A 24,307-nucleotide genomic window follows, 5' to 3' on the forward strand; every position below is an offset into this window, starting at 1 on the left:
CTTGGCATATTGGTATGAACATCTGAGCTACTTGGAGGGCCTAAAAAAATTAGATGAATTTAGAACTGTTCTGAAAAAAAGTCTATTAAAAGAAAAATAATTTAGAGCAGGAAAGGACATCAGACTATTTAGTAAAGCCTAGAAAGGTAAGTGAATTTTTCCAATTATCTGTTCACACATAGAAAGCTGGTATAAAATATATGAAATATATTTCAGGAAAAATCTTATTTTCCACTTATTTGCTATAACACCAGTTCCATTACTTGACTAACTTGTTAAATTCTGAGATGTTAACACACTCACTTTCAACTCTAAGTATTGAAATATATGCTAATTTAACAATACAGGATGTATCTATATTCTGAATTATCAGTGTTCCTGCTTCAAATAGTTTCCAAGCTAAATTTGGGAAAAGAAAAATAGTACATATGGATAGCATCTGTATCAACATCAAAGTTTAAGACCTAAGAAATAATATGAATAATACTTAAAATTTTGATAAAAAATACTACATGTTCAGAGTTCAACACATAATAGTCTCATTTATTTATTTTTTCTTACGTCTGCAAAAAAATGTGCTCTTTGTGCTTGTCTCAATTTGAATCGTTTGATTTTCTGCTGGATCCTTTTATCTTTCAAAAGCTGCTGTTCTGTGGCCCATTCACAGTGAAGATAGGAGCTACAATATTTATAAAAGTAACATATTAGAACAATATAGAAAACCTTGCTTTGTTTTGTTTTAAACTTATTTTTAATCATAGTATTCAATGCAAAATATTATCTTCCACTTTACAAATAGGTAGTTCATCCATCATTTCATTTAATGTCAAGAGCCATGAGATCACAATATCCTAAAAAGATTGTAGTCTAAGGTTTGCAATTTGCTAATAACAGAATGGTACACTACATCATAGGGTAACAAGATATGATTTATTGTTTATTTCTTCATTGTAATAGTTTTGCCATGATCAGAAAGCTAATTTGTTTTGAAGTTAATGTAACCTTATTTAAATCATTTTCTTTCACCAAAGTATAGAACAAAGCTGAATAAAATTTTGAAAAGTTCCAAAATACAAATATAATAAATAATGTTCTATAATTTGTAAAAGTGTATTTTATAGATTCCTGTGTTTTGATATTCGGAAAAAAATTCAATCTTAACATGAAAGGTTGCCTTCTCATTTTTAATGATGTTCAACTTCATGAAATAATAAATAAAACATTTAACATGCAGATAAAATAAATTGAACTTAATATAGTTAAATATATTAATCAACATCTTTCCATTATTTTTCTAACTGAAATACTTACTAATTCTTGTATTTTACAAAAAATTCTTCTGTATCAATCATCACTCCAGGTGATATCTAAGAAAATAAAATCAGTAATTATGACTTTTATTACCAGACCATTGAATATAAAGTATAAAATGTAATGTGCCATCACTTACTTCCTTTTTCACAATTCTCGAAGATAATATTTTGTCCACAATTGCTGCATCTTCTTCACTTGGATTCTCCTGTAGGAAGGATGAAAAATATAATTGCACATTCTGCAAATTCCTTTAGGTTTTACCTTGTATGTTTATGAAAACATGAAAGTTCAACAAATATATATGCAACACCTGTGCCAGGCATCAAGTGTTAGAACTGAAAAAACAGAAAAGTAAATCGTTGTTGTTACTGTCCTCAACCTCATCTATAATATCAAAGTGAACATATTATGCTTTTTTTCTGTAATAGGCATTATTTTAAGCACTCTGCATATATTAATTTAATTCTTGCAATTACACTGTGAGGTAGACACTATTATCATCTTTGCTTTACAGGTTGGGAAACTCGGGCAGAGAGAAGGTGAGTACTTGCCCACGGTGCCAGATCAGTGAGCTAGCAGATCGTGGTTGCTCACAATCCAGGGCAGAGATTAAAAAATTAAACCGAAAGGAAAATTCATATGCAATGACAGAGATGTCAAACAGAGTCTTTGGGCACTATGTTCATAAATCCAGTGGATAGACTGCTTTTAAAGAAGTGGCAAAAGGTAAGGCCAAAACAGCCATACAAAGCATTTCACATGCTGTGTTGAGAAAGCAGTTATTTTTTAAGACTGGGGAACTGCTAGAATTTTCAGTAGAAATGTACTATAACCAGGCTTCTAACTTAGAAATAGTCTTCAGAAAAGACAGAGTTTAGAGAAGTTTCAAGAATATATATTTGGGTCCTAGCTGCTTTGGCTCAGTGGATAGAGCGTCAGCTTGCAGACTGAAGAGTCCCAGGTTCCATTCCAGTTGAAGGCACATGCCAGCGTTGTGGGCTCGATCCCCAATAGGGGGCGTGCAAGACGCAGCCAATCAATGATTCTCTCTCTGTACTGATGTTTCTATCTCTCCCTCTCCTGTCCTCTCTGAATTCAATAAAAATAAAAATAAAATTTAAAAAAGATTATATATTTGGGAGGTGCATGAGTCACAAATTTGAACGATTAAAGGTTCTATTAACTACAATAAAGAATCCAGGAGGAGAAGTTGGAGCAGCTTTTAGGAGAAAACATAATGCATATTTTAAAGAATTTATGTTGGTTTAAAGTGTCTTGTAATCATAACCCTAAATGTATCTTACCACAAATAACTGTAAAGGCTGTTCCCCAGGTAAAGGAGCTGAATTCTTTTTTATTTTCATAGAACCTTTAACCTCTTCCTCAGATTGTTTCCCCTCTCCATCTTCTGCGTACTTTTTCCTTTTAATTTGTCGATTTGATCTTCTTTTCTGTAATGAACCATAAGGGTCATATTTATATGACTTATTTTTTAAAAAAGATTTAAAAATAATTACTTCAGTGTGGCAGTTTTGTACATTGAATTTTCAAAATTGTATGCTACATTAATTTTCCCTCATTTCTCCTTTTTTATCATTTGCCCTTTGCCACAGGCTTACAATCTTCAGATTTATTTCCTAAAGTTTCAAATAACAAAGATTAGTAAGACCTTTATTTCTTTTCTTTAGAGATTGTTAAGAATGAAAAGATTTTGTTTTAGTTAGCTGTCACAGCTTGGGCAAAATATATTTTATTAGTAATTAGTAATTACGTTATTACTTTTCTTTAGAAACTATTAAGAAGAGTAAAAGGTATCTGATTTATTTAACTATTTCGCACCTCGGGCAACACATATTTTAAACTACTAATACCTTCGTAGACTTGCCCAAAACCTAAAAATTGCATCAGATGAATATTAAATAACTAATCAGGGACATAAAACTAAAAGAAGAAATTAAATAATATTTGCCATGAAACTAATGAAGTTGCACTTAAAACAGAATAAAACAAAATAATATAAAATATTTGATAAGAAATATGCAAAATAAAGTAGTAAATCAATGAAATAATTAAATGTATAAATGAAGGAGGAACCAGTGTTTTACTAATTTTACTACCTTTCCTTAAAAATAAAGAACATCACTATCATAAAAAACTGAAATAAACCTACAAAAAAGTATTACATGTAGTAACATAATTTTTAAGTAACCTAAGTAATTTTAAATTAGATATTAAATACACATGGCTTTACTTACCGCCCTAAATATCTAATATTTGGTGTTCCCACTATAAAAACAAACTCACAATGACAAGAAAATCCCAAAGGACTTAGATTTTTTTTTTCACCTCCCTAAAATCTCGTGGGTGGAGGTATCTCAGCTAACTGTTCTAGGGCTCAATATTTGGTAAATCTATCCATTCTTCCTTTTTCTATTCCATTTTCTTTTGCATATTGAGTAACTCCCATGATACTCCTCCTAAAATCTAACCAGCAAATAATTCATGTGTTTTCCTTTTGACTTCTGACAATGTCTTCAATTTGGTAGGTCTTTCATATTCCCAGAGCCATGACAAAAATGGCTGGATCATGAGCAGTGCAGGGACAAACTTATCTACATCCAGAAGGCTGCAGTGGCCTTGAACATGCCTCTGCCTCTTTCTCCTGAGACTAGTGCTATATTTAGAGAAAGAGCAACCGACATGTTGATTTAGCTCAGCCAAATGCAGTAGACAATTCCAGGCCACCATCTCCTGGCCAAGAGGACATTTACATTTCAAAACTCAGGGTGCCTCTTTTGTTAATATTAGAGACAGGAAGGTGGCACATAAAAATTATAAAAGAACTTCTACAAACCCAATTTTCCCACATGCTGTTGTGAAAGATATGAAATATTATCCCCTGGTGGGGGGAAATCCTAAGGATCTCTAATTTAATAGCAGGCTAAAGGAATGTTTCGATTTCTATTATGGGCATCACACAGTTCTTAATGTTCAAGAATAGTTTAAATTAATAACCAACAGCGACATCTATTATTCTAACAATAACATGTACCATCAATGTTATGTCTCACTAGGCACAAATCTTCTAAATAACAAAGTTTGAGAATAATTCAGTATACTTTTAGAAGGTTCTGTTAGGTATTTTCAGCATTAGTTTCCTTTCTAGTCACTTATGCATCTATTAGTACTTTGAAATGCCTCACTTTTAGTCTTTAGTAAACAGTAAATGAGTGACATGAAAGAATCCTTTGAACTAACGAAAGTGCACATCCAGGTAATTCTTCCCAAGACAGAATGAGGGTCACTTATTGTCAAGTGCTCTCTAATCCCATGAAGACTTTGTTAGTCTAAAAGATTTTGTGTGAGTTATAAGATTATAGCTGATTTTATCATAAATTATACTAGGTTATAGAGTTACACATTAGGCAAATCCAAATAATGTCTCACTCTCATCAATTATCTTTCTCTGTCATACAATATCTGTACTACTTTTAAAATATAAATACTAATTTGATGTCTATATTTTTTGCTAATGTGATTTTTCTGGCTTTCTTCCTCCATAATGGTTTTCAAACCATAATTTGAAATAGTGACAAATTCTTTTTTTAGATTTTTTTCCAAGCTTTTTTCTTCTTATGTCTTAAGGGCTACAACAGATCAGTCTAGTATTTACAAAAGAGGTCAGGGACATTATGCTTTTAAATGACTAATAAATAGTTCATTATGACAACATATTACTTGTTTCCTATCATAATCCTAATAAAATCTACTCAGGGCTTTTAAAAAAGTTAAATCTAAATATAGTCAGACTACTGAAGTACTCTCTATTGAGATTAAAGATACTAAATTAAATATCATATTTATATTTTTAGATTTCCACTTGACCCCAAACTGTAAACTTAAATTATTTTTCAAGCCTTCAAATCCACTGTGGTTGAAAGCTACATGGACCTCTCCATCATTTATATAATGATACCTTTACATATATCAATAATATAGATTTGTAAGTGTTTATTAGAAAATATTTCCTTCCTTTCCCACTTAATTTTTTTATGTGTGTGTTAAAGTAACACGTATCAAAGCAAACTAACACTATAGTGAAAGGTATGGAAGAAATGTGTGTGTAAACCTATTCTACCATTTCAATCTTGGTAATTACATAATGGAAAAATGGCCAGCATTATTCTAGTAAAAATTAAAGTAAATTTTCTCATGTTGACTAAGTTAATTATAAGTTTACCTAAGTTAAAGATAACATATGAAGAAAAAGCCAGGCCATGTAATATTAGGAGCTTCAGTCACTGCCCTTACCTCAACTCTTGCAGCAGCCCAGGAGCCTTGAGCCACTACTCTCCCATTGGATAAGAAGCTGCATAAGGAAGAAGAAAGGCCATTCAGGGGCTTTCTGGCCCCATAATTCAACAACTGCCACCACCCCTACGGCCTATAGTTATACTTTAATTATTAGAGAGCAGAGGTGGCCTGAATTATTATGACCTTCACTATATACTTGTTAACTTCACAAGGTTATTTTAAATATCCACCTATTCCCCCAAAAAAGGGCAAAAAGCACAGTATGTTTGTCTACATCAGGGGATTTTTTAATATAAATGTTTATCTTTTTCTTTGACAGAAGCAGAGCAAAGAAATTATATCTAGGAATGATTCCATCCATTTGCTTTATCATTTGTAGGTGATTTTAAATATTAATATCTCCATCATTAAGTTCATTCAAAAGGACTCTGGAAGTACAGAATATCACTAGATACTTCTCCAGGCTCAAAACCAGCGGGGACTTTGGGTTATTACTTAACCTCTCTGGGCTTCAATTTCATTATCTGATAAATGAGGGGTTTGAGAGGACATGTAAGTTTCCCGCCCCCGGGCCTAACATTCTACGGTAATACTGCTAGGAGCATACTGCAGTCATGCTGTCAGATAAGTTCTGCTATACAATAAAATGTATTTTTACTACTAAGCTACAGTATAAATATCTGCAAAGTAATATTATGCTATCTACATAATTCTACCAGTGCTTCATGTCTCAGAAAACAATTTAATACTCACTTGAGAGTCTTCCTCTTTGCATGCACGCTGTGGCATCTGCTCTGCATCAGATATTTCATCTGAAGACTCATTCTTTCTTTTTTGTTTCTTACCCAATGTAATAATGAGTTTGCTGTTTCAACAGGAAAAGAGTACACAGTAAGATCTTTTTATATTTTTTCATTTTGGGTCAAGTTAAGATTGCCATGATAAGCTTTATGCCATTTTATATCACTTGAATGTTCAACCAAAGATACTAATTATCACGAAACCCACAACATTTTCAACACAAAAACTAAATTCTACTGGAGCAAACACAGATTAATATTTAGTTAATGTGCTTCAAAGCAAGTTGTATCACTTGTTACTTAGGCTCAAGATTATTTTTCACAGCAAAATGTCAGTTCATATAACTGTATTTAGTACTTAAAATAATTTATTTATTTTGTTCTCTTGTATATATGTGTATGTATATTGATGTTTACACATGCACATGAAATACAAATGTCTAAAATGAAAATGATTTTTTCATTTCCTGACCCTGATCAAAGGTAGAAGTACAGACCTCCCACATTTCCTTCCTAATTTCTTAATCTGGTTCAACAGATGGAAGGACATGATCCCAAAGTACCATGTTACTTACAAACCAGGCTAACTGCTAATCAGGAAAATTCTATTTTAGATAAAACATAAAAAACCCAGAATTTTTCAAAGATTATTTACTAATGTGGGACAACTTGGAGGTTAAAAGCATGAAGTTTGAAATCATACGACCAAAGACTTTAAATGTGATTCCACCGTTTACCTATTAGACTGGGCAAATTATTTGATCTTGTTTGGCCTTCGTTTCCTTGCCTAGAAAATAGGGATATTATAACAGCTACCTCTATTGTTGAGAATTAAGTGGGTAATGCATGTTACCTCTTGACACATAGTAATTTCTCAACTAATGATCACTACATGAAATTATTACAGTCCAGGCATTTTCCTAGGTTCTAGGATTTGAAGAGAAAGTGGACACAGTTCCTAACCTTAAAATATTGTTGGAATATGATCACAGTTAAAATGCTAATATAGAACTTGGCACTGGATACCCTGTGAATAGAAAGGAAGAACTACTTATGTTTATTGAAGAGTAAAGGATACTTTAGAGAAAAGATGAAGTCTGAGATTTGAATGATGAAAGGGAGCTCAACAGGTAGTAAAAAAGGCGGCAGGGTACAGTCTAGGTAGGGGGATACCATAGAAGAATGAGAATATGCAGTGATAAGATCATGTCTGGAATACACAGAGTACTACAAGGGGAAGAACCAGAGAGATGGTCATTTACAAAGGTCACAGGAGGCCTTGTACGACATGCAAGGAGCCAACATTTTACTTGGAGGCCAGCTTTTATAGGGCAGAAATTTAAAAACAATGTGTCACTGCCTGGCTGGTGTGGCTCATTTGGTTGAATATCATTCTGTGCACCGAGGTCACTAGCTCAATTCTGGTTAGGGCACATGCCAGGGTTTCGGGCTTGATCCCCAGTATAGGGGGGTAGGGAGGTGCAGGAGGCAGCCCATGGGTGTTTCTCTCTCATTGGCATTTCTATCTCTCTCTCCCTCTCCCTCTAAAATCAATAAAAACATAATAATAAAAATAATGTCATGTTCACCACTAACAACAAATGGCACTAAGATAGCTACAAATTAATGCAAAAAAAGAGAAAGTGAAAAATATGAGAATTTAAATGGGTAAGTTCTGGGGATGAAACTATAGTCAACAATACTGTACTGTGTATTTGAAACTTGCTAAGACAGTAAGGCTTAAAAGTTTTCATCACAAGTCACACAAAAATTCATGGCTGTGGTATGTTACCTAAACTTATTATAGTAATAATTTCAGAATATACACATATATCAAGTCATGTTGTACATCTTAAACTAATACAAAGTTATATGCCAATTATATTTCAATAAAATTGGGGGAAGGAAAGAATTTTAAATAAGAGAGCAATGCAACCAGAAGGAAGTGAAATGCAAGGCATGGAAACCAGTGATAAGGCAAATGACAATTCAAGTGAGTGATGAAGAGTGCAAGATAGGGTCATGGTGATGTGGTGAAAAAGACACAATTTTAAATTTTGGAAGCAGAACTGGTAGGATTTGATTACTGACTAGATGTGAAGCGAGAAAAGATTCTAGAATGATATATTTGCAGGTTATTGTTGTATTGGTATAATGATTACCTTCAACAGGATAATGATTAATTCTTAGTTGGTAGCTCACCTGCACTCTTCTGGTAAATAAGAGCAAAAACACAATTCATGTTGGAACCAGAAAATAAAAGTACAAAAAGATATTATATATATAAAAAAAAACCATTAAGGAACCAACCACAGTTATACTGCATTCCCTCTCACACTTTCATTGGGCTTTTCCTCCCTCTTCAGGTCCCTTTTCCTATTTTTTTAAAATAAAAAATCTCCCTTGCAGTTATATCTATTATTAGATAGCACATGATCTTGTTCTTCCTTCTTCTTATCCAGTTCTCAAAAAAGTTGCCTATACCGACTGTTTCAGTTTCATGTCTCACACCACTATAATCTAAACTTTATAGACATTATCTCACTTGATGTTCCTACAACTCTGAGAGGTAAAGGTAAATACTAGCTATATATATAAAAGCCTAAGTGACTGTTTGGCTGTTAGCTATGATGCGCACTGACCACCAGGGGGCAGACGCTCAATGCACAGACATGGAAACATGGAACAGACTGATGAATCTCATAGGAAAAGAGGGAAGAGGGAGGTCAGGAAGAGATTAACCAAAGATCTTATATACATACTAGAGGCCCCGTGCATGGATTCATGCACCGGTGGGGTCCCTCAGACTGGCCTGTGGGGATTGGGCCGAAACCAGCAGTCCGACATCCCCCAAGGGGTCCCGGGTTGTGAGAGGGGGCAGGCCAGGCTGAGGGACCCCACCAGTGCACAAATCCATGCACTGGGCCTCTAGTTATTTTATAAGAAGAGAAAATTGAGGCTTAGAAAAGTCAAATAATTTTTTCAAAGTCACACTGATAGTAAGAATAGAGATAGAAATACCTCACTCCAAAGCCTAAGACTCCTAATGTCTAAGGCAGTGGTTCTCAACCTTCCTAATGCCGCGACCCTTTAATACAGTTCCTCATGTTGTGGTGACCCCCAACCATAAAATTATTTTCGTTGCTACTTCATAACTGTAATTTTGCTACTGTTATGAATCGTATCTGATACGCAGGATGTATTTAGGCGACCCCTGTGAAAGGGTCGTTCGACCCCCAAAGGGGTCGTGACCCACAGGTTGAGAACCGCTGCTTTACAGTATTTTCTGTGTTGGTTAAGCTAAAGAAATTATGTAAAATACATATTCTGATACAGTATCTATGTGGCTTCGTTAAAACTCACATCCCAGTGAATAAAAACCTTAATGAAATCAGAAGCAGAGATATTAGCATTTTTTGTATTTATAAATGACTATGAAGAGGTTACACTGTTTCTAGTGGTATGGAATAATTAAATGAAAATTACCAATAAGTGCTGCCAAAGCAATCTTGAATACCCATTCATTTGGTAGAAAGTGGTGGGTTAGATGCAATTGTTTCCCATATCTTAGATAAACCTTCACTATATGAATTATCTTAAAAATGTACTTTAAACAAAACAAGATAATTTTGTTTTCTATATACTGCATTTTCTTCAATATTATTATATAGGTTTGAAATAGTATATTATTTTATAAACAAATTAGCCATTCTTAACCCATGAAAAAATCTTTTTCAAATCCTAACTTTATAAGAGATCAGTCAGATTATAGTAGTTTCCTACTAAATGTGTCAAAGTCTAAAATTTTTACATATGCCCTTTCTGTTCAAAATTGTACATTTCTATGGTAGAAAAAGTTGATTCTAAAATTTGAAGTCATTATTGACTGACATAATTGAGTCAAATACAGACATCTTAAGATTTCAAAACAAGGATTACTTACATAGAACATTGATTTTTTAAAACAATGAAGTAGTATCGATTTATTGTGAGTTCTAAAATGGCATATAGATGATACCTCAAAGGAGAACAAAAATTAGGTTGTTATTGATCAATAATTCCTAAATGTGTGAGGCAGGCTTTATTAGAAGGGTGTCTATTAAAAATACAGATTCCTAGTGAGAAAACACCAGAAAGGCTTAAATTGTGAGACATCATACAAAATAATTGGCCAGTATGCTTCAAAAATAGAAAATGTCAAAAAAGATGGAAGAATTATCCCAAATTTGAGTAGTGTAAGGAGACATGACAACAAAATAAAATGTAGGATTCTGAATTGGATGGTGACCAAAAAAAAAAACCAGAACTGACAAAATTTGCATGAGGTCTATAAATAAATTAATAGGATTGCATAAGTGTTTATCGCCAGGTTTTGATCATTGTGCCTTGGTTACATATAATGTCAGCATTTGAGGAAGCTAGCTGTAAAGAGCCTAGGGGAGCTCGGATCTGTCTTTGCAAGTCTGAAATTAGTTAAAAGTAAAAAGTAAAGTTGCCCTAGCCAGTTTGGTTCAGTGGATAGAGCACTGGCCAGCAGACTCAAGGGTCGAAGGGTGGATTCTGGGTCAAAGGCAGGTATCTTGGTTGCAGACTCCATCCCTGGCCCCAGGCGGGTAAATGCGGGAGGCAACCAATTGATGTCTCTCTCACATTGATTTTTCTCTCTGTCTTTCCCACTCCCTCCCACTCTCTATAAAAATCAATGGAAAATGTCCTCAGGTGAGGATTAACAATAATAAGAAAAGAACTAGAGTTGTAGGTCTCAGCCTCAGGATACTGATCTAGTAGGTGGGACCCAAGCATAATTCTAAAAAATCTTTAATGGATTCTCTGATGCTCCACCAGATTTGGGAACCATTTGCCCAGGACAGTTAGTGCAGAATACTCTAGAAACAAACGTTCAGGATAATAAAACTATTTATAGAACATTTAAAAATATCAATGTGCTGTTACCTACATCATCTCAATTAATCCTGAGAAAGTCTGAACTAGGCAAGGCAGGTATTGGCAACACTAAACTAGTAGCAAAACTTCAGCTCCAAAAGATGAACTAAACTGACAGTTACAAATTCAATAAAAGACAGTAGGGTCTCTTTATTATTCCTAGTCTACTATTTCCAACATATCCTACTGATTTTATATTTAAGTGGATTTTATTTATTTTAATGAAATTTATTGGGTGACACTGGTTAATAAGATTATATAGGTTTCAAGTATACATTTCTATGACACATGATCTGTATATTGGATTTAAAATCTTACTGATTTTAAAACGACACTACAGCTCAATCAGTTGATAGATATTGATATCAGTAAACACAGTTTTAATGAATAAAGAAAAATATGAAACTATGTTATCTTTTAGTAAATTATTACAGTTAAAGTTTATCTGACTTTTGAACCAGAAATCTCCACTGGCTGTACAATGACAAATGATAGCGATAAATGTTATCTGAAGGAAATCAGATGATCCAAAAGTAAAACAAAACAAAACAAAACAGAGAAGTAAAATACCCAATTACCAAAGAACAATCGATTCTTCGATCATGAATCACAGAGTTTACTATTTTAATTCTAATAAAACATCATTATAAACGAAACTAAAATTTCAGATACATTCTTCAGATAAACTGATAGTTTGCTATTTCCAGAAATATCACCAAAGTAAAGCGAAAAAGTAATACAGACTATATTAATAATAAAGGCTTTGTGCAAGTTTTGTTTTGTTAAAACATTAAAGGGATCTGTTAGCAAACTTCAGCACCATATAATAATTATGTATCAAAACATAGCTTGGTTCAGGAAGCAAAGAGCAATTGCAAACTAAGTTTACATTTGAAATGTTAACTTATGTGAGAAGTCTAAAGCACTAGAAAACCTCTTTATACTTGACATCTATATTTGATTTTCAGATGTAACTTATGCACTCATCTATATCCTGCCCACATATTAGTAGAGTCTGCATAACAAGCTGTAGTCTATTCAGTATCAATCTGTAATTGCACCCTGTTGATTCTTTGCAAAAATTGGACAAACACTGAATCTTATCCAATTAGTCAATTTGTTGTAATTAATGCATCCAATTAAATATAAGTGAAGGAAACAAGCAAAAATATATGCACATTTTAATTTTTCTTTGCAAGCCAAGTGAAAAACACTGGGACTATTTTTAAAGTTATTAAACATAAACTTTTTTTTTAAATTAACACTTAATTTGGTGAGTTTAAGACTCCAGCTTAAACTCATCTGGACAAAACAAGGTTTAAAGGGGGTTTGTATTTTAGTTAACCTTAAATTTGTGAGGTTAATATTGTATTTTAAGTTTTGGATAACTTGGACTATAAATTACTTCCTATTTAAGGCTGGACATAATTTTTCTCAAGAAGTTGAAATTACTTAGTTATTTCATACAAAGTTGCTAAGGATTAATCATAGTCAATATATTATCAGCACAGTTTAATCCTTTTTAACATTTTACTGTTCAATTACAGTTGACATTCAATATTAGCACAGTTCAATTTTTACTCCTAATAAACATTTCTTCTTAAAAAAATAAAATGGTGTTTATGTTTAAAATTATTGACAAATAGGGACATTAAAATCAAATACTTTACATCAGTGCTTCTAAGATACACATTTTCCCACATATTAACATCTATGAAATCAAGATTCACCTAATCATCAACAATATGCCAGTTTTAGTTGGCAATATTTTTATCTTTATTATTAGCACAAAATTATTGTGTCTTATAATAAATGACATCTTAGATGTAATGAAATAAAGCACACAGTTTGCTAATGATAAACCTTACTAATACAATTTATATAAAAGTATACTTCTTAAAAATGGAACTGTAAACCTTAATTAAGTTCATAATAGTAATGTATATAGCAATACTTTCTATAGATGAATGTTTCAGATTTTCGCTGAGTTTTAAGTTTAGGTATTAGGGATAATGAAATCAATGAAACATTTTATCTGCTGGGAATTTAAAAATTATAGAATGTATAGAGACTACTAATGGCATATGATTTATTAAAAATACATAATAAATTTATACATACATTTTCAAATTGTTTTATCATATGCCAAGAAACAATGAAATAAGTTCTACATTTATAGCTTATCTAAACAAATACTAAATTCCTATCACCTTGACTACTTGCAATCAGGATCTCATTAATCACTTTATTAACATAAACTACAAAGTGATCATTCCCAATTTCTGAATTCATCTGATTTTCCCCTCAGATTTTATTTCTATTATTTTCCCCTTATATTTTATTTAGACGTAAATGCCCCTCTAGAGATACTAGTATGCATGTGAACACACGTTAGTTTTTTTAATAAACACACACATACATATGTGTATACATATGATGGTAGCTAATTAATAAATGTTATTTTCCTTATACTTGAGCTTGATAAACATTTCCTAATTTAGATGTTTCTGCTTAAACTAAAGAGAAAAGCTACTTCTAGCATCTGATAACTAGCATGCCTAAAACAATAATTATCAAATTCAAAAAAAGTTTAGTCATGAAGGACTATTACAGATTAAATATATAGGGCCACAAGAACATTAAGTATCAAAGGCATTCTATATGTCAGTCTGATAATCTATAACACAAATAAGTAAATTCTAACTGACAACATGGAAACAATTTAAATGTCATAGTTATAAATGTTTCATCATGTGATATTATAATATCTAATTTAAAACTGAATAGAGCCTTAGGAAAATTATACTGGAAGTCTTAGAATGAATTTTATTTTAGAATTTAAGTTTCTACTATTCCTAAACCATAGTTATATCCCTGTGGTTTCAAGAAGGATTAGCCTGCCATTTGTTTTTGATTTAACAAATCAAACTCAACCATTTGTTATCTTTTAATATTTAAACTTTTATTCCTTCACTCATGCATTCATCCCATAAAATTCATTCCATCCCCATCTATTATGTACCTACTATTACTTAAGAAGTTCCTGCTATTTTGCTGTTAATCTACTTGAAAGGCAGCTTGTTAGAACCTGAGTGCCAAGATATGAAGACATTAAAATAGAAAAGGGTTGTTTCTGGTCCTACCTCTTTCAGGTCCTACCTGCCACTTCTATTTCAGCCTACACCCTTCCACATAACCATGGGCAACTCTTTCAAACTCAAGCGTATTTCAAACAAAATTTACCTGTCCTAGGCTCGATCCCCAGTGTGGGGGGTGTGCAGGAGGCAGCCATTCAATGATTCTCTCTCATCATTGATGTTTCTATCTCTCTCTCCCTTTCCCTTCCTCTCTGAAATCATTAAAAAAAATTTTTTTTTTACATTTACCTGTCCTAAATGCTATTCTAGCTAACCTGACAGAGACGTGCTCATATGAAAAAAGCCATTAAAAAGTTAACCTATTCTCCTAGCAACTGTTTTTGTTTTTGTCTGAGTTTTTTTTAACTGGTCTTATTTAGGAACAGAGCTTTAATGGAAAGAAAACCTAGGCAGGTGAGTGAGAGTTTAGGTTGGAATGAAGGGTGTGGCTCCTGGCCCTGTTTTCCTTCAACAGCTATCTGCTATGTATGCTTTCAGGAAATAACAACAGCTAACATTTATTACATAAATCCCAGGTACTGTTCTGTTTGCTTTAAATGTTATTAAATCATTTTATCCTCAAAATAATACAACAAGGAAAGTACTATCAATATCCCCATTTTATGTGTAAGAAAACTAAAGGTTGAAGAGATTAAGTACTTGTTAAGTCATGCTGCTTGTAAGTGACAAAACTGGAATTTGAACAAATGCAACTGGTTCCAAAGCCAAAGAATTTGAGCACATTATCATACTGCATGCCCAATCTAACTCACAGAACTGCTGTCAAGATTAAATGAGACTAAATCAAAGTGCTCTGAAAAGGACACTCTACTCCTTGTATGGTTAAAACATTAATCTGTAAGTGACAGAAATAATAAAAAGGTTCAAGCACACTAGTAAGCACAGGCAGTATTGGTTTTCTTCAGTTGAGTCTTCCTAGAGTACATAAAATCAAACATATGGGTTATATAAACACCAACACTGACTATGCATCAACCATACTTACTGTTTACAAATTTACTTTTAAAATTTATATTTCACATTATTGATGGTTATTCTAAAATGTATTTCCTTCAATTTTATCTGATATCAATCATTTTATATTAGCAACAGCTCAATTCATTCAAAACTGATGGGAAAACAACATTTTATAAGAAAATGAAAATGTTTTAATATAGCATAAAATGCTATGAATTAAAATATGCAACCAAGCTATATAAATGACTCTTCACACAAAAATTTAAAACTTAGCAAGTTCAAAATTATAAAATATAATGGTTTATTGGAAAGCACAGAAATGATATACTTCAATTGACTATTATAGCAACTCTAGATGGTATATGAATTTCATTTCCAACTATACATTTTCCTCTAAAATGAAAATAATCATTGGCTTTGATAAAGTTTTACTCTAACAGCTTAATAACAATATATACGCAAGCTTCAATTTTACTTACCTGTCTACAATTTAGAAATTCCTCTATCAAGTTCTATACTCTCATGATCACTTGTATTATTTCATTTTATTTTTTTCATTTTCCTTGCATTATAGTGTCCGTTACTGGCTTTTAAGAGCTTGTTTACGACTAAAGATGTTAACCATTTCTCATGCATTGCAAATGAAATACCATGTTTTTATTATTAAACTTGTGTATTAAATATAATCATGTTGTTTTTTTAAAAAGTCTTATACTATCAACAGTACTTTTTAGCACCTACTCAGTATCTATCCAGTACAATTATCAGCTTATGTTTTCAAGAATGTTATCTATAAAAACAAGTACTAAATTGATCAATACTGTGCAATATTAAAATAATTTATTGTTAATCTATTTCAAACAAAAATATAAACACCACAGAATGAATCAGACACTCAACTGCAATAAATTATTGTTCCCTACCATATCATTTCACATCTTTCAAAAAATCCACATTTCTCTATCATAATTTAATTATTTCTAATTTCCTCTAACGTACATTGTTTTTTCTTGAGCCCAGTTCACTTCTGGTATCTTTTGCCGATAGCTACCCTTCCTCCACCCCCCCACCCCCATTTAAACTTACTGTAACTTTTCAAGTTTCTCTAAAAATGCCCTCATTTTATGTGTTGTTTTTAAATATCCTTTCCAAAGTACACAACTCTGTCCAGATCTCTGACTTCAATTATGTTAACTTTCAATACATTAAAGGATTAAAATATGAGGTTCCGCAAATTAAGACTAGACATAATATTGGAAAAATAAGATACTTTCATACCAAAACCTTTAAGTATGCAAGTAGTAGAAAGTTATCTTTAAAATTTTATTTAAGCTATCTGCAAATAAAATACAAAATCAATAATATTAATTATTACTCTATTATTGCAAGAGAGCACATGTTATTTAATGGTTTGGACTGAAAGGCATCAGGACCTAACAATATAATTCAGTTGGTGGTTGCATTTAAAATGCTGAGAATTAATTTGTTTTAAAAAACTGTGATAGTTCTAAATAGCTACATAATGTATCAATAACTTCTTAAGCAAATGAAGATTTCCATAATAAGAGAATTATTTACTGGTACTTTCTTGTGTGGGGAAAAAAGGAACAGAGTAAATACTTTTCATATAAAGCCTGCAAAAATGACCAAATATTCTGCAAAAGCAATTCTAAACTATATTGACCTTAGGTTGTTTATACCCTTGCATATAAAACAAACATACATATAGAACAAATAATACTTACTAAATTTTCTTTTTTTAAAATGTATTAGATAATTTGTCAAATAAAAATGCTTAGGATTAATATATCCTCCTAGAGCAATTCTTTGTCCTTGTATTTCTCTTGGAGCATTAATCCTCACCTGGCCTCTTGATTACATGAATTAAATAAGAAAGACCGTAAGAGCCAGAGGGCTGCTTACTGTTCATTAAAATAGTCTTAGTTTTCATGCCATTCCATTTAGTCAAAGGTTATGAGAAAATTTTGTATTTCATGTTTCCAAAGTATAAGGTGCCCAATGGAGTATGACTGAGAGCTTAAAAGATCTTATAAAGAATTTTAATGCATGTTCTGTAAAGAAAGTAAATTTGAAACTGGAACAGCAATATGAATTTAGTTTTGTTTGTTTTTCTTTTTATGTTTGATATACAAATATTTTCCTTTAAAATTCCTTTTACTAATATTAACTTAAAAAAGAAAGCTATGTTCACAGAATGATAAAATTTAGTAGATCCTGGAATATTACCTAATTCAGTCAAAAAAGAAACAGTACACATAGTCTCTAACAACTGAAAACTCCAAAGTGGGAGAAAACTCATCACACGCACATCAAAGGAATTAAATTTGATTCTTAACCAACTTACCCAATTTTTGACTTCTCTTTTAACTTAGAACAAGTTCTTGCTTTTTTGCTCTCTTTGTCCTTTGGCTTGGCTTTCATCCTTCTGCCTCTCTTCTCCTCTCTTCCTTCAACTGAAGCACTAGGAAAGTTCTCAGGGCTCATGACTCGTGGGATATTGCGCTCCCCACGCTCCTTTGCTTTGGCTATGGCCTCTGATATTATACGATTGGCCTTTTCTTGCTTGCTTTCTGATTCCACCTTTTTTCTCTGCTTCTTCTCGGACATGATCCTCACCTGGGTATTCTGCAACTTAGTGTATGTCCCAGAACCATCATTCTTCTTGGAAGACGGAGGCTAGAGAAACCAAAATATTATTTATACAACATACCAGAGTACATAAAAACAAAAAACAATGAACATAAATATCTGGATATTTTAAATTAGGCTTAAAGAAGTAACAAACATGAGCAAATATGTGAGTGTTACAAATTGAAAATTAAAACATTTTGCTAATCTAGAAATTAGTGTAGGTATGAAATAAAAAGCTCAACTAGTTCTTTTAAAAATGAAGGTTAAAAAAGGATAATACAGATTCACTGAATTTTTCATAGTATTCTTGATTAGTTGATTCAAATTTTATCCTGTAAATATGTTATACATTTGGAATTTTTTAAACAGTCTTTTCTTTCTTCTTCATTCCAGAACTCTGAAAATTATTAATACATTTAAATTAGCAATTTTAACACAGAATGGCTACTCCTATTATAATTGTTAGAAAAATAAAGCCTCTGGTTTACAAGAAAATAGAACTAGAACCTGAAACATTGAAATAATTTTAATGTGCAATCTAGGCAGCAACATAGCTAGTTAGTAAACATTCCCATACTTAAAATTAGAGAAAGTTTTAGTTTTTCCGTGAAAGAGTTAAAATGTGTCCCTCCCCCCCTTTTCTATATCACAATTATTTTGCTCAAGCAATTCTGGGGGAAAAAAACAAGTTTTATAGTTTTATGTTAAAATTATTAATATTTAGCAATATCACAGGAAGCAGATCAACAGCATTTTTAAAAGAATATCCTCTTTAAACACACATTCATCCACATATAGATCACAGTTTTGTTATGTTCTTACCCGTAAACATGCCTCTGACTATAGCAAAGGAAAAAACCACCAGGAATTTCCAAACACATTTTCATGCTGATTCCAGTGGGCTTCACTGGATATCTTTTCTATACCTGCCTCATCAAAGGTTTCATCTCAGTGCTGCAGCACTGGGAGAGGAAGGAAGGCTTAGAATCACTCACTAAAATGCCACCTTAAGGCCTACAGGCTATAACAAATAACCAAGACTCGAGAAAACAGCAACAAGCTCAAGATGGCGATGCAGTACGACTCCCGCAGCAGCAGCCAGTAATAAGGAAGGTTATTCAATCCCATTAGCCTTTTAGCCCAAAGAACCCCTCCTCCTCCCACTCATTCAGGCTTTCACTTACCCTTCCTCTTGGCCTCTTCACTGAAGACATTTTTGGCGTCAGACAAAGGCTTGCCCTCTGCTTTTTCACCACCCCAGGCAGTGCTCAAGAAAAAAGCATTGAAAGATTCCTAAATGGCCTATTTAGCAAGCTGCAACCAAGAGATGCACAACCCCTCCACAAATACACATTGTGATTGATCAACACATTTCTGCCTTAGCAAGTTTATCTCCACTGTTCATCCTATTTAGATATGAAAAAGGCTGTAAAGTCCTCCTGAAAAGCTGAGTTCCCTCAATAGCTATAAGCAGATAGCCAGATTCCAACAAAGCACAGAAAGAAATGCATGCACAAAGCATCAAAATGCATCAGCATGAATATTAGAGATGTCGTTAAAAATACTGACTCCTTCTGCGGAAGTAGGCCAGCAGATGGTGCTACCAGTTATTATTCCATTAGACTCTGCAATTTAACCCCCAATGGACTGTTCTTCCCTCCATGTAACACATTAACTCTCAATCTGCCATGTCCTGCAGCCAAGTTTTTAAAAATATACATTAAAAACCTGACTTTTAAAAATCATCTGAAAACTAAAACGATGGTGAAATAGCTTTCTTTATGTAGCTATTGGCATTAAAAAACAAAACCCAATGCAATTTTTACTGGAGAAAAACACTTTTCCTCATGATACCCTAAAATATTTCAAATATAAAAATAGCTAAAGGCAAACAAAGGGTTAAAGAGGTCATGCAAATGAACACATAGCAAGTGACTTCTCTTTAAAAAATTAGATAAGGTCTCTTATGATTCTTCTAACAATAAGCTAACAATGCTATTTTCAAAATAGAGAAATTAAGCTATTTTCATTTAAATTCTAAAAAGAATTTTAAAGTGAACTCACCAGAGTTGTCTATAAAGAATTACTAACCACACTTAAATTTTTCCTTAAATGTGAACACATTAATTTTCCTAAAATAAAAATATAAAATCTTCCTAACCTTTGCCCCTCATATTCCATTTTAATTGCATTGCTGAGTTTTTCAGATAAATTTTTAATTTTAGTTCCTTGCTAAAAATAAGTAAGTAGGCAAGTCCACCTGAACTTGTTCATCAGTACAACTTTTCTTTCCATAAAAATTTGAGACTATTTTAGTAAGCGGTGTCCCTAAGTACCTGAAACATAATTTTCACTGCTTAAAATTTAAGTTTACCTCTTTCATTGATACTAATTTCTCATTTGGTCGTGGCAAGTCATCTGTTATCTCTATCAAAGAATCCTTTTTAATTTTTTTTTCATTTTAGGCATCGTAAAGTCTCAAAACCGAGTAATACTATATGAACAGTGTCCTAGAAAGACCAATCTGGACAGCAGGAGAGAAAATTAAAGACAGAGGACTGACTACTAATGGCAAGGACAGGTTCTGAATGACCCGAGAGGTCATCTATGTAAAAATCACAATGACCAATAATAAGGGCGAATGCTTACCAAGTGCTTATTTTATCAAGTGCCAGGCACTATTCTAAGCATTTTGCATATAATAACTAATTTAATCCTGAATGATAATAGGGTTATAGTGACAATACAGTAGCAAATGGGAGACATACTCCTAGAGTAGAATTGCAAAATGATAGAAACTAAGAGCAAAGAATTTAAAAAATCGTAACAATAACAAGAGATAACACTTGTTTAGTCCTTACTTTGTGCCAGGTACTATTACTAATATTACATATATAGTAGGTCAATTTATCTTCGAAACAATCCTGTGAGAGATGGACTACTATTAACCTCATTTGATAGCTGAGGATACTTAGGCATAGAGAAGTGACTTGCCCAAGATCACACAGCTACTGAATGATTGAGCAAGGATTAAAAGGCAGAGAGAGCCTCATTATGAAAAGCATGCTCTTAACCACTATATCATATTTGGTTCAAATACCATAATTTAGAGGGACTAATTTGAACACAGAAAAAAGTAAGTGACTTTCTCAAAATTGCAAAGAAACTAGCAATAAAGCTAGGATGGAATTTAGGTCTTATCACTGCCCTTTCCAAGATGTAGAAAGCAACTACACATGGAGGGGTATGGCTGAAGAGCAGGGAGAGTCAATATTTGGTTTCTAGAATAAGTAACTGGTACAGAAGGCAAAAGAAATACAAAATCTAGTTGATAAAGGGTGTGTATGTGTGTGTGGCAAGTTTAATTATTTTTACACTGAATTTGAAATGGAGAGCTCCAGTAACTGGAAATTTAGAATTGGATTCTCAGAGAGGACAGGTCTAGAATACCAGATAGGGAATCTTCTGCTGTTTTCTCATTTCTGTAAAGATTCCCAAAAGATTCTATTATTTTACTCAAAATCTAAATGACTTAACATTAAATCTTAATAGTAGACAACAGGGAATCGATGATTAAATATTCTTCTATTAGAATACAATATTTTAAAACTATATTCCCACAGATCAACATTGAGGTGTTAACTAAACATTTTCAATTCACACATACGTTCAACATACAAAAGGGTAGCTGCTAGACTTTTTTCAATGTTATATTTTTTCTCCCTTTACCCTACATAAGCACTACTCAAATTCTGTCAAATGCCCTCGGTTTGGCTCAGTGGATAGAGCGTCGGCCTGCAGACTAAGGGGTCCCAGGTTCGATTCTGGTCAAGGGCATGTACCTTGGTTGCGGGCACATCCCCAGTAGGGGGTGTGCAGGAGGCAGCTGATCGATGTTTCTCTCTCATCCATGTTTCTAACTCTCTATCCCTCTCTCTTCCTCTCTGTAAAAAAATCAATAAAATATATTTTTAAAAAAAATTCTGCCCTAACTGGTTTGGCTCAGTGGGTAGATAGAGCCTGCGGACTGAAGGGTCCCGGGTTCAATTCCGGTCAAGGGCATGTACCTTGGTTGCAGGCACATCCCTAGTAGGAGGTGTGCAGGAGGCAGCTGATCGATGTTTCTCTCTCATCGATGTTTCTAACTCTCTATCCCTCTCCCTTCCTCTCTGTAAAATCAATAAAATATATTTAAAAAAATAATAAATAAATATTCTGTCAAACTACTTCATTGTATTTAGTTTTGTTTTCTTCTTAGTCCCAACAGTCCTGCTGTATTAAGTTTCCACTTATTAAGATTACATTGTAGTTACTTAGAAAATATTCTCTTATCCACAGAAAATATACACTAAAGTCTTTGAGGGTGATGGAACATCAGCCTTGTACTTTACAATTATTTACAAAATGAAAGAATTTCTTTGTATTTCACTTGTGATTTTTTTCTGTAAAGTTGTCAGTCTCAAAATGTCAGTTTTTTAAAATTTAAAATTAAGGCAAAGGCCTTTGTCCCAAAGAACCTATATGCTAAGTAAGAAAAAATATAAAAGAAGGTGAAGACACATATATTAATATCATCTCCAAAATTTCTAAGGAAAAGAAATTATAGCAAAACATAAGGTGATATCTTGTGATATATTAATTATTTTGAAAGCAACCGGGAGGAACATATGAAAGACCTGGACACATTACAATATTGGAGAAACTCAAGGATTTATGGTATGAGTGTTTTTCAAACCACAGGTCATGACCTAAAAGCAAGACATGATATAAATTTAGTGCGGTTACAGGGGTGGGGAAACTTTTTGACTCGAGGGCCACAATGGGTTCTTAAACTGGACCGGGGGGGCCGTAACAAAAGCATGGATGGAGTGTTTTGTGAACTAATATAAATTCAAAGTAAACATCATTACATAAAAGGGTACGGTCTTTTTTTTTTTTTTAGTTTTATTCATTTCAAACGGGCCGATCCGGCCCGTGGGCCTTAGTTTGCCCACGGCTGTTAGAATAACATTAAAAAATGAAATAGAAGGGAATGAAAAAGGATGGCATCTAATCTTTATGAATGTTAACTCTTACAAAATCAGAGTGTTTTCATACCACCTGTTATCTTCTTTTCCTTCATGAAAGAACAAAGCAAAGAGATTTTGGCAAGAAACCAGAGGTGTTAAAATCTGAGTGGGGACTCAGGTCTCTTCCCTCTTGGTGGAATAATTTTCCCACGTACTCTACCCCCACACTGGGGAATTCATCAATTTTAAATATTTTAGTTGTATACAAATACTAAAAATTATTAAATTACCAGTGTGTGGACTTTAAGTGGAAATTACAAACTTCAAAAAAGGAGAATGATCACATGGCTGCTACACATCTACTATGGAGAGCACAGCTTCCTCTCTTGGGGAAAAAGTAGATAGGAAAAAAAAAGTTCTACTTCACATATTTTAAAATATGAAGGAATAAAAGGTCTCAAATAATTAAATCAGGTATAATTTAATAGGTCTCAAATAATTTAAAGGTATAATTCCTAAATAAGAATAAAACACATAACAAGGAGGTTTCAACAACATAGATAAAACTGCACTGTAGCTAAACATCTCCCAAGCTTTCTCAGGAGACAGGCCTCTCAGGCGTCAGGCCTGGAGGACCAGGTGGATGGAGGTTCCATCAGAAGAGAATGTAAAACAAGAAAGACACAGCAAGCCTTGAACACACAATGCAGAGAAAGTAACAGAAGAAAAACACTAGTGAAACCCCACAACCAAAAGTTTAAGGAGCTAGCAGATGAAGAGGAGCTAATGAGGAAAAAAGAAACTACAAGACTGGGAAGATGAGGATCAGGAAAAAGTGGTGACAGGAAAGGGTTAAGCACTCTGCAGTCAAAAGCAAAGTAAATATCTCAAAGTAATGTGATATTATAAAGCTAACTTACAAGGCATTTTAGTTCCCTTAAACTGTTTATGGTAAGCCAGTGTGCTAGCTTTTAATCTCCTAAAGAAGAACCATCATAATTATCTAGTTAAAAATTCATATTAAACCAGTCTTCCAAAAACAATAAATTTGTAGTTAATCTCGGTAATGTGTCAAACATGAGAGTGGTGACTTCTTTTGTTTTTTATTTATTGCACATGATTTCCCCCCACAAGCTACCAATAAAGACTTGCTTTTAAA

At 33.0% G+C, this 24,307-nt stretch overlaps 1 protein-coding gene across 10 annotated transcripts in view; it reads right to left on the reverse strand.

The window, feature by feature from the left end:
* The window catches only part of CHD9 (chromodomain helicase DNA binding protein 9), a 156,470-nt gene that overhangs the window by 55,717 nt on the left and 76,446 nt on the right, over nucleotides 1–24,307 (reverse strand). For 8 of the 10 annotated variants that reach the window (XR_011468871.1, XM_070398146.1, XM_070398144.1 and 5 more), the window contains exons 3-8: nucleotides 17,853–18,184; nucleotides 6,382–6,493; nucleotides 2,619–2,765; nucleotides 1,451–1,519; nucleotides 1,312–1,367; nucleotides 562–679 (exon numbers count right to left, since the gene is read on the reverse strand). Coding sequence is in view for 9 of the 10 variants with exons in the window: in XM_070398146.1 (XP_070254247.1) it covers nucleotides 562–679; nucleotides 1,312–1,367; nucleotides 1,451–1,519; nucleotides 2,619–2,765; nucleotides 6,382–6,493; nucleotides 17,853–18,184 (834 nt within the window). In the remaining variant the exon portion in view is untranslated. Of the gene's footprint in view, nucleotides 1–561; nucleotides 680–1,311; nucleotides 1,368–1,450; nucleotides 1,520–2,618; nucleotides 2,766–6,381; nucleotides 6,494–17,852; nucleotides 18,185–18,961; nucleotides 19,178–19,323; nucleotides 19,819–24,307 lie in introns of those variants that run through there. The other 2 variants (XM_070398147.1, XM_070398148.1) reach the window with 2 other exon arrangements.

Source organism: Myotis yumanensis, unplaced genomic scaffold (genome assembly GCF_028538775.1).
Source record: "Myotis yumanensis isolate MYYU_CA2020_CCGP unplaced genomic scaffold, mMyoYum1.0.hap1 SCAF_18, whole genome shotgun sequence".
NCBI lineage: Eukaryota > Metazoa > Chordata > Mammalia > Chiroptera > Vespertilionidae > Myotis > Myotis yumanensis.